This window comes from Hemitrygon akajei, chromosome 13 (assembly GCF_048418815.1).
Source record: "Hemitrygon akajei chromosome 13, sHemAka1.3, whole genome shotgun sequence".
In the NCBI taxonomy this organism is placed as follows: domain Eukaryota; kingdom Metazoa; phylum Chordata; class Chondrichthyes; order Myliobatiformes; family Dasyatidae; genus Hemitrygon; species Hemitrygon akajei.
Window position 1 is genome coordinate 44,261,803 of NC_133136.1, and position 19,585 is coordinate 44,281,387.

The 19,585-nt window shown below is 39.2% G+C and overlaps 1 protein-coding gene across 2 annotated transcripts in view; it reads left to right on the forward strand.

Annotated features, from left to right (window-relative positions):
* kif2a (kinesin family member 2a) overlaps positions 1-19,585 on the forward strand; it is a 112,578-nt gene that overhangs the window by 18,025 nt on the left and 74,968 nt on the right. For both annotated transcript variants that reach the window (XM_073064506.1, XM_073064507.1), the window contains exons 2-7: positions 966-1,060; positions 6,946-7,065; positions 8,407-8,458; positions 11,394-11,513; positions 15,943-16,043; positions 18,063-18,158. In XM_073064506.1, the coding sequence (XP_072920607.1) occupies positions 966-1,060; positions 6,946-7,065; positions 8,407-8,458; positions 11,394-11,513; positions 15,943-16,043; positions 18,063-18,158 (584 nt within the window). The remainder of the gene's footprint in view (positions 1-965; positions 1,061-6,945; positions 7,066-8,406; positions 8,459-11,393; positions 11,514-15,942; positions 16,044-18,062; positions 18,159-19,585) is intronic.

The window sequence follows — 19,585 nt, forward strand, 5'->3', positions numbered from 1 at the left end:
ATTCAACAGCACACAGCCAGCTCCATCCTCTCCTTTCCAGATGGCTGTAACAAATAACCCCAAAGCATGAGGGCCTGGTCCGCCACAACTGAGGTCACATAATTCCCCTACCATTGGTCTTGCCCAGGAACCAGTAAATCAGATCAGTAAATGTCCAACAGGATCTTGCGATCACAATTAAAACTGTCCAAGCCAATTGTTTTCACTGTTTGTTGGATTGTGCTGTGCCTCTGCATGCAGCCTCTTGATACCTTCACCCTGGATGGCTGAAGCAGGTTGCAAACTGGTGTGTAACAAGTTCAGCTCCACCACTATTGATCAACTCACTACTAGGAAAGACTTGCTGTACTTGATGCTTCTTTCCTTATGGTTGTAGTTTGAGTGACTGAGTATTTCCTGCCTTTACTTCATGCCCTATTAGACTGAAGACTGATACTTTGCAAGATTCTGATCAAAAAGTTATCTTGTGTGCTCCACCAGCAGTGCAGCAAAATTGAAAATACATATTTGAGCATTGTATGGTTAATATGCACATTTTAAAATTCAACTGTACTAATTCTCACCCAATCTCTTTGGAAGTTGATTCCTAATGCAGTAACAGAATTGTAGAGGAATACAAAATGAAAATGGACCCTTTTTGTCCACGAAATCCACACTGACCATCATTTACCCAATCCCTATATTGATCCCTTTTATTGAAATGATCTGTATATATTACTTTAAAATAGGTTGTTAATCAAGATTGCTTGATTTAAAATCTGATATTCCTGTTGAACAGTTCTGTTCATTTATTTTTCTCCACCATCACACTAATGGAAATTCAGTTGCATAAAAATGTAGATCACATTGTTTAGTTTTGAATTTGAGACACTCTTGCTCAGTGTGATTGAACAAATTATTGATTAACTGGTAGATTGCGATCTCAGAAACTTTTGCATTAAATAATCTTCCTTGTAATCTTCCAGGACGGATACACGAAGCAATGGTGACATCGTTAAATGATGATAATGAAAGTGCTACTGTGGAGTGGATTGAAAATGGGGATACAAAAGGAAAGGAGGTACTCTTGCATGTCCGTAAATCAGTGTGTTCGCTATACTGCGGTAAACTATATTTGCTGAAATAGTACTTCTGAAATATATATTTTTAGAATTTTCCATTATGTCTACCAAAGTTTTGTCAAAATAATGCTTATGGGATTTAAAATGCTTGGAGCTTCATGCTTGGCATGAATGCTGGGCATTCACTGGAATTATTTTCGGTTTGTCTTTCATAGTTTTCCAAAATTTAGATATTCAGAATTGTATAGGTTCAAAATTGTATACTACAATTGAGCTTACTTATACAGTCATCTGCAAATTCATTAATTAAAAAAAAGATTGTCAATCTTGAGTAAAGTTTTAATAACAAAACTTGAATATAATGTTTTTGGCTAATTACTGTATATTAAACATTTTGTCTGTCTTTTAAATAATAAAAAGCTGCTTTTTCAAAAACAATGTAGTGATTTATAATATTTTATTAAAAAATAGAAGCATTCAGAAGTTAGTAATTTTTAAATAAAAAAAGTTGCAGAACCTCAAAATCCAAAGTTGCAGGCAACCCCTATTGCGTTATAGAAATGTGCCCTTGCTGACTATGACTTAAAATTTTAAAATTCAGAACCAATTTGCTGTGTTGAAGAAAAGTAAATAAATGCAATTTTGCCAACTGTCATTTCTAGACGCATTCACGGATGATTATGATATGGATTGTTTTCTAGGAATACAGTTTTATCTGTAATGTGTAGGTCTTGTGTAACAAAATGGCCACCGAAATTTAAAATAAAGTACAAAACCTTTAAAATACTCAGCAGGTCAAGGCAGCACCAGTGGAGAGGGAAAAGAATTAATACACTTTAGAAAAATTTGTTAACCTTTCAGGTTGATGGCCTTGCATTAGATCTGGGAAATTTTAGACATAAATCAATTTGCAAAGAAATGGGAGTGTTGGGGGGGATTTGGTTATATTTGTGATGAGAGAACAGAAGAGAGTGAAGGGCTCAAATTAGTTCAGGTGGCTGAAAGAACATACAAACATGGCCCTTGAGCCTACTCAACTATTGGCCATAGAACAAGATTGTGATTGATCAGTCCCAATCAGGGTCTGATCCTAAAATATTGCTATTTCCATTCCCCCTCCCTTAAGATGATGCTGCTCAACCTAATGAGTTCCTGCAGCAATTTGTTTCTTGCTGCATCTGCCAGCGTCTGCAGTCTCTTGTATCTCATGACTCATTGACCTTAGCAGTTTTGAATCCTATCCCTATGTTTCTTAATTAGTCTAATATTCAAAGATCTCCTTACCAATTCTCGAAGTGGAGAATTCCAAAGAGATCACTTTTTGAGTGAAGATATTTCTTCTCATTTCAATTTTAAATGGTCTTTCCCTTATTTTGAGGCAATGGTCCCTAAACCTAGACTCCTTAGTAAGGAATTTGAATTGACTGTATTTCTTACATCCTTCACATACAAGAGGAGTAAAAATCTTCATGTTACATCTTCAGCTAAATGTGCCATGTGCAATCTTAGTAATTTATTATAATTTATAATAAATAGAACAGTCAATGTAATATAGAATACACTCAAATCACCGTGAGTTCGTCAGTCTGATGGCCTGGTGGAAGAAGCCGTCGTGGAGCCTGTTGGTCATGGCTTTTATACTGCGGTACCGCTTCCCTGATATCAGCTGGAATAGATTGTGGTTGGGATGACTTGGGTCCCCAGTGACCCTGCGGGCTTTTCTTTTACACACCGGTCTTTGTAAATGTCCTGAATCATGGGAAGTCACATCTACAGATGTGCTGGGCTGTCTGCACCACTCTCTGCAGAGTCCTGTGATTAAGGGAGGTACAGTTCCCGTGGCAGTGATGCAGCCAGTCAGGATGCTCTCCATTGTGTCCCTGTAGAAAGTTCTTTGGATTTGTGGGCCCATACCAAACTTCCTCAACCGTCTGAGGTAAAAGAGGTGCTGTTGTGCCTTTTTCACCACACAGCAGGTGTGTACAGACCATGTGAGGTCCTCGGTGATGTGGGTGCCGAGGAACCTGAAGCTGTTTACCCTCTCAACCCCAGATCCATTGATGTCAGTAGGGGTTAGCCCATCTCCATTCCTCCTGTAATCCACAACCAGCTCCTTTTTTTTGCGACATTGAGGCTGAGGTTGTTTTCTTGACACCACTGTGTCAGAGAGATGACTTCTTCCCTGTAGGCCACCTCACTATTGTTTGAGATAAGGCCAATCAATGTAGTGTCGTCGGCAAATTTAATTAGTAGATTGGAGCTGTGGGTGGTGATACCGTCATGGGTATACTGGGAATAAATGAAGGGACTTTGTACGCAGCCCTGAGTGTGTGTTTTCAGGCTCCTATACCACCACCTTGATAGTAGCAATGAGTAGAGGGCATGCCCTGGGTGATAAGGTCCTTAATGATGGATGCCGCCTTTTTGAGGCATTGCCTTTTGAAGATGCTAGGGAAGCTAGTGCCCATGATGGAGCTGGCTGAGTTTGTAACTTACTGCAGAAGGCCCCTCCATACCATACCAGACCTTTTACTATCTTAATATGATTGATGGCTCTTTAAAATCTGCTTGTATCACATCCCTTTCACTACATGTCTTTTGTACTGATACACACCATGACATATGGCTTTTTATATTTACTCTTCCTCTAGATTTTCTACATTTGTTTAGGGATTCCCTTATTCCTGGCACCACCTATTCCCTGGTGCAGTTGTGATACCCTGCTGGAGTTACATCTGCAACTGTAGAAACCCCCACCTGCTCTGGCTACCAAATCACTTGTAGCAGTGATTTTTCTCTTCATTTGTAGAGTTAAACCACCCATGGTGCTATGACTTTTGCTTTAGTTTAACATACAAGAACATCTGTTCCCTCATGCCTGATTACCATTCAGTATGACTATTGCTGATCTGCCCTAGGCTGTAACTCCTCTTCTGTGTTAGATCCCAATTCCTTGATCTTTCAAAAATTTATCTACTTCCTCTGTGATCTGACCTTCCATGATTGAACCTCTGAAAGTCTTCACAGGATTCCAGAGATTCAGCTTCTTGCCAAGAAGAAATTTCTTGTAACGTTGCTCCTTCATGAAAATGCTTGCATTAGTGGGAAAAAATCAGTATCTTCCTTTTGTGCTTTCATTAAGTTCACCCCCTCAATACAAATCCAGTTTCTTTATCTGCTGTTGATAGGACAACGCTCTCATCCCAAGAATTTGCCCAGTGAATGTGATTTGGGCCACTTCCAATGCTAGTATTAAATAAGGGTGCAGAAAACTGCTTAATACTCAAGTTCTGCCCTATCAAAATAGTGTACAATTGTACTAGTGCATTCATAGAACATAGAACAGTATAGCATAGTACAGGCCCTTTGGCCCATGATGTTTTGCCAACCTTTTAACTAACTTTTTAAGATCAGTCTAACACTTCCCTTCTGCATAGCACTCACATTTTCTTTCATCCATGTACTTATGCCAGAGTTTTTTAAATGTCCATAATGTATCTGCCTGTACTGCCACCCCAATAGTGCATTCCACACACCCACAATTCTGCTTTTAAAAAGAACCTATCTGATATCCCCACCCCCCATACTTTCCTATTTCTAAAATCCAAACACTTGCATAAAAGGCCAATATGTCATTTGCCTGTAAACCTTTTTGGGATTCATGCACAAAAATGCCTAAATCTCTTGTACTTCATTCATTTGCAGTCAGTTTCCAAAAGTGCATAATCCCACAGTGATACATATTAAACTCCTTTTGCCAAATTTTCACCCATTCACTCAACTTTCCTGTATCTTTTGCAGTCTCGTTGCAGTACACCTGAGGAAAAAACTCTCTTAACCCATTAATACTCAGAAGGTGCCTTGGAGGTCTCTAGAACCACCTGTTATTCAAGTTACTTCAGCTGACAACACTCTTGTATTAGTGTCCTGGTGTTTTAATATACTGCAGAGTGTGCTTGATACGTGTCTAAATAGCCCTGCTGTTCCTCAGTTTGCTCATTTAGCAGAATATACTTACCCTGAAGAACAGCTTAAGTTTCCTGGATTCCAGATGCAAATATTTCCACTGCTGCTTTTGAATTCACAGGAATTTTGTTTCCTGTAGTCCTTTCAAACTCATAAAGCGTTTTGCTACATTCCTTTAGTACTGACTTGGTCTATGTTGCCTGTGCTCCTTTTGCACTCCCTATTTGTCTGTGGCATTGAATTCTACAGATTCACCACCATCTGGGTAAAGAAATTCCTCCTCATCTCTGTTCTAAATGGATGCACCTGTATATTGACGCTGTACCTCTGGTCTTAGAGGTACCCACTATAGCAGTGGTCATCAACCTTTTTAAGCCCAAGATCCCCTACCTTGGCCTTGGTGAAAGGCAAGTTCGACCCCAGATCGATTAGTTACACACATGCGCACCAGGGCAGAAAAGACCGAAAGTAAAACCCTGCAACCCAGAAGTAGAAATAATGTATAAACACCAGGGGTACTCACCCTTTTTTGCACCACGGACCAGTTTAATATTGACAATATTCTTGCGGACCGGGTTGGGGGGGTGTTAAACATGACAGGAATACAGCGATACTTGAAGCAGGTTCCTTATGTCCAGTCTATTCCACAATTTAGATTTTGTGGCTCTCAGCACTTAGCTTCTGTCCTGCTTGCTCATGCTTTTTCCGCTCATAAAACTCAACAGGTTTGTCTTTAAGTGCAGTTTTGTTGGACTCAAGGTACTGAAGCAGTTTTCATTGCCTCATTAGACAGCCTCCCGGCCCAAACTGCAGCCTCCCACCCACCCGCTGCCAGCCGCCTTGGCCAGGTGCGGCTGGTTGTGGGTGGGATGTGAGGACAAGGTCAGGGCCGGAGGTCCCCATGCTGGAGCTGCAGCAGTTGCAGTCCGGAGAGAGCGACTGGCCGAGCGAGGAGTGCGTCAGGGCATGCGCCTGCCCCCTGCTTGTAGGATCTATCGGTCAACAAAAGTTTGTTTCAGTAGATAGCAGGGCGGTAGCTGTTCTGCTACTTACGAAACCCTGAGCCCAAATTAGGTCCTCTGCAAATATTTTAGCACCGGGTTCCCCACGAACATTCAGTGTGGTAAACAGGTTTAGAAGTGACGCTCATCTGTCCGTGCTCCAGGCCAGTAGCAACGGCACTTCCTGCCGGCCGCGCGAAGCTAATCAGTGATCCCTAGCGCAAGGGTATCATGGTATTTAGGCGACTGATGACCTCGTGTGCGTTCAACAGTGGGCGTGACAGAATGAGGAAAGGTGCAGCTGACTCTTATCGTTTCATATCGTTTCCTCGCGGCCCGTGGTTGGGGACCACTTAACTACACTGTGTAGTGCAGGGGAGCTACGCACATGCGCACTGGGCAGAAAGAATGGAACTAAATCCCCGCAACCCGGAAACAATCTCTCAACAGTATTTGTCGAAGGCTTTCTGAAAATACAATGACACAACATCCACTGACTCTCCTTTGTCTATGCTGCTTGTTATTTCCTCAAATACTTCTAATAGATATATCAGGTGAGATTTCCCCTAAGAAAACCATGTGGACTTCAGCCTACTTAATCATGTGTCTCCAAGTACCCCAAAACCTCATTCTTAACAATGGACACCAACTCCTTCCCAACTGCTGAACTGGTCTATCATTTCCTTTCTTCTACCTCTCTTCCTTCTTTAACATTTTGCAATTTTCCAGTCCTTCAGAACCATTCCAGATCCTAGTGAACTTGGAGTCATTCTACTATATCTTGAATTGTAGAAGCTATTTGGAGAGCATTATATGAACATTAGTTTTTAATTTTTTTAAAGAATGCTTCTTATGTGATTAATGATTTCTAAAAGATTTGTTTTTGTGTATAATATGTACAATCTTTCAATTAACAGATTGATCTTGAAAGTGTTTTTGCACTTAACCCAGACCTTGCACCAGATGAAGAAATTGAGCCAAGCCCTGAAACACCACCACCTCCAACACCTACCATCAAAACTAATAAGATAGTGAAGGTCTGTTAATTTCTTAACAGTATTTATATATTGGTAATTTATTTATTGATAATTTTCTCTGATGTTCCTCAGAAGTAAACCTAGATTATAGGTAGGGAGAATTGTGAAATCTGTTATGATACTCAAAGGTTTTTTGACTTCTTCTTACTTATTTTTTTGTTGTAGGTGAATAGCAGTTGAATAGTTTTTAATTTCAATTTGGTATGTATATACTCAGCTGTCTCTAAATAAGAACATTATGTTCCAACAAGTCTTGTAGATTTATTACTCCCAATCCATAATGATAACCACTGTGTTTCAGATAAAATTGCCGTATTAATTTTTCAGTGTTTTTTAAACCCTGGTAATTTTTTGATAAACTTGAGTTTCACTGGTGCTAGGTTCCCATTAGCACCAGTGAAGATCCCACTAACGGAGTTTATCCAGTGATCGGAGACTTTTGTCTACCTCTTTATTGTCATCTACATAATAAATGTATTCCCTGATTACAAGCACAGGATTGTACAGCCATTCAGTCCATCAGTACTGCCCTGTCTAAATTATAGGAAGTACTTCTGAAAATTCTGATTGAATAACTGACAGGAAGAACAAATTGTGATGTTTACTTTCTATTACAGTAATTTGCAAGTGTCTGCTACAGAAACAGTGTAGGTGGAAGTTGAAAAGGGTGGGCTGAGACTTCTGTAAATGGTCCAGCTGGTGAACTTACAAAATGCATTGTTGGTGCCTTGGGTAATCAAGATTCTTTTTTTTGTGCAGAAAGTCAACATAGTATAAACACAGTTTCTATAATATTGCAATTTATGTACGGCACACTCAAAATTCTTTTATGTACTTTTTGAATGAGCCATTTAAGTTGCTTTTATAGGGCTTTTCAGAGAACTTGAGAGACTGATGTTTCACTTGGCTGGCTGATTCTGATATCAAAACCTCTTCATAGTGTTGTAAATATTTGCAATTATCTAACCAAAAGGAATGCAAATGTTCATTTCCTAAGTGAATTTAAGAAAGAGGTTGATAAAAGTCTTGTTATTTCATCCAATCTCTGCGGTGTTCTTTACTATAACAGAAATTACTACAGACAATTCTCTAATCCCACTCACTTCAACATTTGCTTGAGGTTTCAAGCCTCATGTCCGACTGTCTTTTCCCCTCCTTTACCATTTGTATTCCTTGTTCAGTCTTCTATTATTCCCACTTAAATCGATGAAACAAACTGTTATTAATATGACCGCTTGGAAAGAGTCAGCTTAGAAGTTGTATATGGCTGTTTGTTTATTTTTTTACATCTGTTAACTTCAACCTTTAAAATGATAATACTGCTTTTGCATTATTTTGAAGAATCGCCGGACTGTAGCTGCTAAGAATGAAACCCCTGCCAAGGATAACAGAGGTAATTTTAAAATTTAGTAAAGGTACTGCTTTTATTTTCTAAATAACTAATGAATTGGATCATTATGTTGGTAATCAGTAATTGTGAAAATGGCTGATCACTGAATTGATTTTAATTTGTATGGAATTTTAGTGATTGCAATTCAGAGCCATTTAAGCAATTTTGAGGCATTTTTTTTGTACTTCCAAGATTAAAGTACATTTTTGGCAATTTAACAATTTAGTTCAAAGAGAATATAAGTCAAAAAAAGGGTGTTGAATTAACATTTTTTTGGCTTGTTTTGTTTAAGGTTACCCTTTTAGTAAGGTAGGATTGCAGATAGATAGCATGTAAAATTTAATACAGAGAAGTGTGAAATAGTGTACTTTGGTAGAAGATAAACTCAGGGCAATTAGAGACTAAACGGTTCAGTTTTAAAGAATCTGAAGGAGCAGGGTGATCTGGCTATTCATTTGCAAAATTCTTTAAAAGTAGGAGGGGACAGCGAAAGAGCATCTGAGGTCCAGGGATTAAATAATCCATAAACATAATACAATAAATAATTACAGGGAAATTATGTTGAACTTGCATAAACAATTGCTTATTTTAAAGTTAAGGTGTTAGGTCCAGATCCATTAGGAAATACAGAAACAGTGCAAAAATACTGATACTGACTAGAATGGTTCCAGGATTGAGTGATTTCATGTTAGAATAAAGAAGCTAGAGGTGTACAAGATCATGACTAATATTGAGAAGGTAAATAGAAGAATGTTTTTGTTTAATCAGCAAATAGTTAAAGGATCAGGATTAAAAATTACAAACAGAAGGTAAAAAGGGTTATGAGGATGAATATTTGAAGTTGTAGTCAGAGCCTGGAATCCTCTGCCTGTTCGGCCGGTGAAAACTGAATCAGTGCCTTCAAGGTAGAATTGGATAAACAAGAAAGTATATTTGGAGACCACAGGAAAAGGGCAAAGGAATGAAGGTGAAGAGATTTGTTTCACTAGATGCTGATTTGGACTCCTAGAGCTGAATAGCTCTTACCTATGCTGCTATAACTATATGAATATAAGTCAAGAACTGAAAACTATGCCCTTTTACAGATTGTTACCTACTCCATTATGTTCAATTGCTTCTGGAGGGATTCTGAGTGCATTGAGCTTTGCATAATGAGTGCTAGCGATTTTGTTGACTAACTTTTCAAATCTTGAAGATATGCTTTGCTGAATGGATCTGCAATGGATTGTGTTAGAACAGTCATGGGGGCAAAATCTACTTGATCTTGTTCTTCTGTCAGTGTATCTGTTGTAGCCGAATGTGTGAGCAACACCATTGTAAGTGTATACTTGTAGAGTAGTCATTGTGGAAGTAAAGTTCTGTCTTCATTAGTGGTCTCTTCAGGTACAGTATAAAATTAAATGTAATTTATGCCTCACCTAAGCTTTGAGTACTTCCCCAACCCTCTCCATGTAGGCCAGTGTCATTGTCAATCCATGCTATTAAGGCAAAACAATATCTGAGAAAAATGTCAGCAACCATCTCTGTCTACTCCCTTGCCACTGACACTGAGTTAAAATCAGTTCTTCCTTGGTCATTTCCTTTATCCCAGGCTGAGTGTCTAGTTAACACTGCTATCTCCTGCAGGTACTAAGTTCAGCTAGCTTGGATAAACTAGTTTAGACTGACTGGAATTAAGTGGCTTGATCCAACCTACACCTAAATGTTTTAGCAGAATGTAGATCTGACCTGACTAAACTTGATACATTTTGTTAAAACCTTTTGTGCTTAACTTGGGAGGCTAGGCTTTACTTCAGATTGAGGGCATCTCTGTTGTTTTTTGTGATTAAACCAATGTGCTAAGTAGAATTGATCTAGAATTGTGCAGTTTACAATTATGCATCCAACAGTTGCTGCAGGTCATTAATTGTAACAATTGTATTCCAACACAGCCTGTGGTAACCTTGTAATCTACCAAAATTCCTGGAATCTGGAGAAGTCCTGGAGCATTAGCAAACTGAAATTGTAAGATCAGCATTCAAGAAAGGAGCCAAGAAACAGGATACTATAGGGGTTTATTCTGATGTCTTTCCCCCTTCCTTCTCAGTCCTGAAGAAAGGTCTCAGCCTGAAACATCAACTGTTCATTAATTTCCATAGATGCTGCCTGACCTTCTGAGTTCCTCCAGCATTTTGTGTGTTGCTTTGGATTTCCAGCATCTGCAGACCTTATCATGTTTATTATCGGCCTGGGCTTTTTATCAATCTTTGGAGAAATATTGAGAATCCATTAACAAGGAGGTAGTAGTAGAACAATTGAAAATAACATAATCAGGCAGAATCAACGAGGTTTTATAAAAGGGAATTTGTGTTTGACGGATTTGCTTGGTGTTCTTTGAAGAGAAAACAAACAGAATAGATAAAGGGTACCCAGTAGGTAATCGGATTTCCAGAAGATATTTGATTTGTTGCCAGTAAAAGGGATTTGGGGTAATGGCCTGATTGAGGGAGTGGTTGTATAATGAAAAACACTGAGCTGGGATAAATAGTTCATTTTCAGATTGTCCATCAGTAAGTAAGGGGATCAATGCTGTAGTTTTGTCTATTTATAGTGTGCATTAATAATTTGGATGAAGTGATCAGTACATTTGAGAAATATTTAAATGGCGACAAATAGGCAAGGCATAAAAAGCTGTGGTCTTAGTTGTGGCAAATGGGATCTGTATAGTTGAGCACAAGGTTGGCTTGGATGCAGTCTAAAGGGCCCATTTCTGCACTGTACATCTCCATGACTGCATAATTTCATGTATGAGCAGCTTACTGTAGAAGAAATCTTGTTCAAAGTAATTCAGTCCAGTTATGAACTCATGAATTTGATCTTGGGAAGCTTTAGGATTATGTTATACTAAGCAAGTGACAGATTATTTAGATTGAAAGATTCTTTTTTTTTGTTCTCCCAGTGGCATCAACAAGATCAAGACCCAGTCAGCTTCCAGAACATTCATCAGCTACTCATCAGAATGGAAGTGTTACAGATATCTCTCCAGCCCAATCTGGAAAAAAAGATTTTGCACCACCTTGTAAGTATAATATGATCTTGTGTATGTATGTGAATAAGTGCTGGGGAACTTGTCAGTTTAAAGGATGAGGGGATGTGAGGCATTTATGGGGAGTCAGAAGGTTGCTTTGGAGAATCCTCAGGCCTTAGTTTTTTATATTTGCTAGAATCTTTGCAAACATACCAAATCTCAAAATCCCAATGAAGTGTAGTCACTGGCATGTCTTCTTTGTAATTGCATCGATATGTTGAGTATGTACTTGATATTCCAAGTTAGTGATACCCAGGAACTTAAAACTGTTCACCCTTTCCACTGCTGACCCCTCTGTTTCTCCACAATTAATTCCTTCCTTGGTCTTACTGCCATTGAATGCAATGATGTTTAGTGACACCACTTACATAGCCAATCTATCTCACTCTTGTATGCCTCCTGATCATCATGAGGTTCTAACAACAATAGAGAGAGTTTGAGCTGTGCCAGTTAGGGGTGTAGAGTAGTAGTGTGACCGCTTGAGTCAAGTATAATTGTTCTCCCAAGGGATTGTTCCCTTACTGGGGAATGCCTGTGTGTGACTTTGTTTAATATGGGAGGCTGATACATGGGCAGCCACTATGCGGTCCTTGACAGTTCGAGGTTAGGGTCCAGTGACGTGGCTTGCAAGATGACTGGGGAACCTTCACTGCTGCAGCTTTTCTCTGCCTTCACTCTCATTGTGATGTGTCATCATCTTCCGTCGAGGTTTTAGTTGGATTGCTCTTTGTCTGGAACTCTCCCTTGATCTTGTGGCCATAGTTGACCTTGGCAGGAGCTAGGCTGCAGGTGGCATTGCATTCAGGATCTCAGGAGGTCACAATTCTTCCCACCACAAAAAAGGTGACAATCCTGTGAGGAGACAGTAGAGCAGTGGGCTACAGATACATCCTTTGAGCATCTGTATTGATTGTCTGCAAGGAGGAAATGTTATTTCTGATCCTTACTGACTGTGGTCTCCCGATGAGGAAGTCGAGGAACCAGTTGCAGAGGGACGTACAAAGGAAGGATGTATTATCAAAACGTATAGAATGGTAAGAACTTAGCAGGACAGAGGCTCAGGTTTTGAAGCTTGTTTCTTACTGCTGAGGGGTTGATGATGTTGAAAGCTGTGCTTTAATCAATAAACAGCAGCCTGACATAAGTATTGTTGTTCAGGTGGTTTAGAACTCAATAGAGAGGCAGTAGGTAATTTGCAGCAGGCACAGTTAAATGCTTAGGAAGGAAGGAATTCTTGCCATGACCAACCTCTCAATGCAGTTCATCACAGTAGATATGAATGCTACTGTGAGCAATAGTCATTGAGACAGTTCACCCTACTCTTTTTGGGCACTGGTATGATAGATGCCCTTTTGAAGCATGTGGGAACTTTGACTGCAGCAGTGAGAGATTGACGATATCCTTGAAAGCTTCAGCCAATTGATTGGCACAGGCTTTCAATGCTCTACCAGGTACACCATTATCCTGACTCGTAGTGAAGCTTCAAAACTTTGGCCTCAATGCCTCCTTGTGCAATTGGATCCTCGATTTCCCACTTGCAGACCCCAGTGAGATTGGTAATGTCTCCACAATCTCCATCAGCACAAGTGCACCATAAACCAACCTCTGTGCTTAGCGCCTGCTCTACTCGCTTTACGCTTATGATTGTTGATGAAGTACAGCTCCAATGCCATATTCAAATTCGCTGACAGCACCACTATCGCAGGCGGAATCAATGCTGATGATGAATCGTTATATAGGAGGGAGACTGAAAATCTGGCTGAGTGGAGCCATAGCAACAGTCTCTCACTCAGTGTCAGCATGACAAAGGAGCTGATTATTGACCTCAGGAGGAGAGAACCAGAGGTCCATGAGCCAGTGCTCATAGAGAGGAGGAGAGGGTTAGCAACTTTAAATTCGTCAGTGTTATTATTTCAGAGGACGTGTCCTGGGCCCAACACATAAGTGCAATTATGAAGAAAGCGCAACAGTGCCTCTACTTCCTCAGGAGTTTGCGAAGATTCAGCATGACATCCAGAACATTTGACAAACTTCTATAGATGTGTGGTGGAGAGTATATATTGACTGGTTACATCACACCCTGGTATGGAAACGTCAATGCCCTTGAATGGAAAATCCTACAAAAAGAGGTGGATCCGGTTCGGCCCATCACTGGTAAAGTCCTCCCCACCATTGAGAACATCTACACGAAGCATTGTTGCAGGAAAGCAACATCTGTCATCAGTGACCCCTACCACACAGGACATGCTCTCTTCTCACTGCTGTCATCAGGAAGAAGGTACAGGAGCCTCGGGACTCACACCATCAGGTTCTTGACCAAATGGGTTAATTTTACTCAGCTTCACCATTAAAATGTTTCCACAACCTATGCACTCTCTTTCAAGGATTCTTCATCTCATGTTCTCAATATTTATTGCTTATTTATTTATTGTTATTATTACTTTTTCTTTTTATACTTGCGTAGTTTGTCTTTTGCACTTTGGTTGAATGCCCAAGTTCATGCAGTCTTTCATGAATTCTATTATGGGTTTATTGAGTATGCCTGCAAGAAAATAAATCTCAGGGTTGTATGCAGTGACATATATGTACTTGGATAATAAATTTACTTTGAGCTTTACTTTCTTGAAAGATTTTCTGATGTCGGCTTTTGAGACAGATATCACTGGGTTGCCAGATCATGCATGGATTTGCACAGCTATAATTTTATCCTCCCTTTCAAAGTGTATATAAAGGTGTTGAGTTCATCCTTGAGTGAAGCATCTTAACCATTATACCCTGTAGGAAGTGCTGGCCTGCAAACCCTGCCATTACTGACGTGCATCTGATTCCATCACTAACTTCACTTGCAATTACTTTTTGGCTCTTAAGTCTTCTGTAACCCCTGGGTCGCCTCAGGCATCGCTCAAACTCGTTCTAGTCTAGGGGGAGCAGCCTTTGGCCCCGCCAAACTGGGTAATCAGCTGGTGTGGATGCTGTGTGATGTCCCCGCCTCGCCCAAAAAAAACAGACAGTACACCTTATGCGATTAAATGAGTACAATTTATAAAGATTACTATAACTAAGCGATTACTAACGATACAGTATATATGAATAAGAGAAAAAAAAGAAAAGGCGCCAAACTTATCAAAGTTCAAACCACTTCGTGCACAACCGTTGGAGCTCAATTACTGAAGTCTTCTGGCCACCATTCGATCCCCTCCGACTTCCTCAACCCGCCTCCTGGGACCCCCACGGTGGTTGACCAGACGCTCCACACTCCTCTGTCTCCGTCTCCTCTCATCACCGAAAACCTTGGGCCGGGGACCCCCACGCTCGGGGTCCGTTCTGTCGCCCAGCTTCCAGCATCCCGTCCTCTCTCTCTCTCACTCCATCGCGCCGACTCCCCAAAATCCCCACCAACAATCAGTTTACAGTCCCAAACAAGCTTCCAGCACTTATCATAACAAAGACGCTAGCATTCCTACTATTAACACAGGCGCCAGCATTCCTACTTTTAACAAAACAAAAGACGCCATTTTGATTACATACACAGTAACAAAGAAAAAGAAAAAAAACCCTGTTTCACTTCTGTAGGTTGGTCTTTGACTTGTATAATTCTGGATAACAGGTCTTGAATGGCACAGATCTAATCCTAAGCAGACTTCGAATCCCAAGATTCATTCATGGCTTTGGGTTTGGGTATGACCTGTATGCAGTTGAAGGTACACGCTCATCCTGACAGGTCTTGAAGTCGGTGATAACTGGCATATTTAGATATGAAGATGTATCCCTGAATACAGTCCAGTCCAACAATTCAAAGCAGTCCTGTAAGCCCTCGTCCACCTCTCTTGATTCTACCTTCGTGATCCTCACCACTGGTTCTGCAGTCCTCAGTCTCTGCCTATATGCTGGGTGTAGAATTACAGTTGGGTGAATAGACTTAAAGGCAAACAATTGAAACTTCTATAGGAACAAATAGCAAAAGTTATTGTGCTCTCCTTGCAGAATGTAGCAGGAGAAATTATGTTGGAAGTAAGAAAATATTTTGCCTGTTTTTATGGAAGAAGGTAGAAAAGGGCTTCCGAGTCATATAGAGAAAATCATGTAGTAGAATGAATTTCCGTTTTGCACTATTTTTCTTGCTTCAGTTCTTGGTGTAATGTGTCTCTGTGGAAAACACGAAATAAGTCTGCTTTAAAATTGATCCTGAAGGCCATGAATACTGTAGAGTTTGAAATGATCATGGAAGTGATGTGATCTCAAAAATGCATGTAAATTGATAAGTGAAACATGAATTTTATTTTCTACATAGTGAATATGTGAAATGTTAGGTATCTTTTTTCATCATTCATAGAAGAAATGTTTATTTAATTGTACAGAAGTTTAGAGCCAACAAAATTTAGTTTTCATCTTCAAACTTCCAGTTAATTTTATCTTTCAGCCCGCAGAAAATCAAATTGTGTTAAAGAAGTTGAAAAACTCCAGGAAAAACGTGAAAAGCGGCGAATACAGCAACAAGAGATGAGAGAGAAAAGAGCTCAGGTTTGTATTTATTTATTGGACAAAATGCTTGTCCTTTACCTACCCAGCTTCAAAAAGGTTCAACATAACAGGTTAGTTAATAAAGTTAAAGCCTGTGGGAAGCAAGTGGAACTGGTAAACTGATATCAAAATTAATTAGCCCAGTAGGAGTAAACAAAGAACAACAGTGTTTTGTGATTGAAAGTTGTTAGCAATTGGATTCTGCTGAGCTCAATGCCATGTCTCTTGCTTTTAAATTTAGCGGCCATAGTTCACTAAAGACGTGAGAAGGAATGCATTTGGGATATGGAAGCATATTAAAAGAAAGATGCAAAAAAAATGGAACACAAAATTTGAAATATTTGTGCACAATTCGCTGAAGTTCACAGGAAAGATGGTTAAGTTGGTGATGAACACTTTTTTAATCATCAGTATATAGATTTGCTTGCAGGAGTGTGTTAGATTCATAGAAAACAGTATTTTCAACATATTCTGGTCTGTATAACAGGTAGCATATAATTGCACTGGAGACATTATGGTGGAGATCTAGAAGGATGTTACCAGAATCAAAGAATGCATTGGATAGTGTTCTTTGGTACAGGTGAATAGAGTTGAGAGATCTCAGTTAATTGGTAAAGGAAAGACTTGTTTATGCTTAATAGAATGGTCAGTATGTGGAAGGGGGACTAACTTTAATATAATTGGTAGTGAATTAGAGCTGAGGAAGCTTCACCCAGTATGTATTGGGCACCTGGATTCCTTTTCGGTAAATTTAACTGGAAATTTGTGTGATTTGGTATTTGCACAATGAACCAAATGGCTTCTTGCTGGTGAAAGGGATGAAACAATATGATAGAGGATTCTGGGACTGCTAAGATTCTTAGTGTGATTATTTTGGGCTTCTACTTTGTTTCTTCTACATTTGGAATACTTTTCCAGTGCTTGAAGGAGATTTTGAAGCATCATCTATGTTATGCATGCATTTCAATGCCCCATTGATGCTAAGAAGGGCTGTCAGATTAGGTATTGATTGCTTTTCAAGTCACTTCAGCTTAATTTGCTATTTCTGAAAATAGTGAAGGGTCAACAAATTTACTTTCAAGCTATAACAATTTATAGAAATGTTACAATAATTAAACTTACTTGGCTTGGCATTGGCTTGAGTATTTGGATCCAAGCAATAGTTAATATTTAAAGCTTAATGTGTTATCCTGTTTCTTTGCTTGGTCTCATCTCTGTTTATAAACCTTTGTGTGTTTTGGTGAGCGTATACTTAAGTCATTGAATTCTTAGAAATATTAAACTACTGGGACAGAAGATGTTTGGTTCATTTGTTCTTGTCAGCCAAAAGAGGAGCTTCTTAGGTTTTTCTGACTCCAATTTTGGTTCATAGCCTTGTTGGTTACGGCTTTGTTAAGTACTCATTCATTTACTTTTAAATGTCGAGTTTTCTGTACCAAATACCCTTGTAAGTTGAATGCAGGCTACTACTTCTGTCTGAGTAAAAACATTTTTGTTCCCTAACTTTCCTCTAACCTTTGTCCCTTGCTGTCTATCTCCTTGCCAAGACAGATGGTTCTTCCTGTTCACCCTGTCCGTGGCTCTCTCAATTCTGTAATTCTTATATAATTCTGCCTTTGTTTAAGAGGGATGAAACTCACTTTAGATATTTTCCTTTCTTAACTGTAATTCTGAATCTTTGTCTCTACTTAAATCTCCTCTGCATCCTCTTGTTAAGTTCACCGCTTCATTTATCCTATGGCAGAGATTTATTTGTTGGCCAGCCCAGCACAAGCTTGTGGTCCTTGTATCTGTGTTCTAAAAGAATAGAACGGTAGTTCTGGTTGAAGTATTTTCCTTTAAATATTATGCTTAAGGTTTATATACTTTCATCTTAAATGGTTTCTTTCTTAAATTTAGCAAATGATTTTTTTGTATTGCAGAGCACTTACAAAGTTAGAAATGATAAAGCTAAATGCTCCATTCAACAGCCACAATTTGGTATTGGGTATTTACTTTGATAAATTGTGCATTTAACAGGATGTTGATTCTACAAATCCGAACTGGGAAATTATGTGCATGATAAGAGAATTTAGATCAAGTCTTGACTACCGACCACTTACGTCTGCTGATCCAGTAAGTTACAAGTTTAAGCAAGTCAAATTGATCTGAGAACATTGTTTGGGTTTGCTTCATATGGATTTCATGTTTAAAATTATTCCCAAATTATTTTAAATTGTATATTTGAAATCTGAATAATCTAGATGCAATTTGTCTTTGTTGTCAAAGTAATATTTAACTAATTTTTACTTGCTATATCATTTTAAATTTATCTAATTGAAGCTTCAAATGTAACAGAATAGAAAATTGAGAAAAGGAAGCCATGCCAATTTATAACATTCAGTTATATCATGACTTGTCTGAATTTTGGTTTAAATAAGGGTTTCTGCTTGACCCCATGACCCTTGATTCCCTCTAAGTCAGCACCTACAGCAACTAGTTTGAGAATGTCAAAGATTCTAAGTGCGTGGGCTGGAGCTAGAGTAGAATTCCTCTTCTCAAGCTTAAGTGATGACCTTTTATTTAGAGACTCCACCACCTAGCTTCCCCACAAGGAAAACGGTAGCATAGCAGTTAGTGTAATGCTATTACACTTTGTAAAATTGAAAAGGCAATGTTATATTTGAAGTATCTCTTTCTCAACCTGCTTTAAATACTTTAGTTTCTAATGTCATGTGGGAGATATATATATATATACACATTTATACTTTTTTAAAATGCAGCATGCTTTTTTTTTGTGTAGCATTCATTTCCTGCATTTTCTCAGTAATTTCCAGATATTGCAAGCATAGGTCCAAAGCCTGAACAACGAGTCTTCTCTTCACTGCACTTACCTTGTCCAGGCACAGACAATCTTGCTTGTTCTTTGTCATAGGAGTATTGTTGGCTGTCAAATGTACAGTTGATTTTGAGTAGTTTTAAATTTGTCACTCAGTAGGCTACATACAATACTTCCAAATTTACCGTCTTTTGAATTACTTTCACTGCCATCCGCAGCATGTAACTTCCATTTAAGAAATGTATTTTAAATCAAATTAATAAACTACAGATTTCACTATCTTCTGAAGGACTCAGCAGACCTAGGAGGTATGGCACCTTTCAACAGATGAAAGTTCCATCACCATGGCCGGCAGCAAGGCCGGGGGAGGGGGACTCCAAGCCAGGTTGAAACACAGAAGTGTGAGATCCCCTCTATCCAGCATCTTGATAGCAAAAGTGCAGTCACTGGAGAATAAAATCAAGGAATTGACAGCAAAATTGCTGTATCAGAGGAATACGAGAGATTGTTGTGTTCTGTGTCTGATCGAGACATGGCCTACTCCCAGCATGCCAGATACGGTGATCAGACCTGAAGGCTTCTCAATTCACAGGATGGACTGAACTGCTGATTTGGAAAAGGCAAAAGGTGCAGTTGTGTGTTTCATGATAAACTCGTGGTGTTCGATGTGGCGGTTTTGTTGAACTTGTGTTCCCCCAACATTGAATACCTAACGGTCAAATGC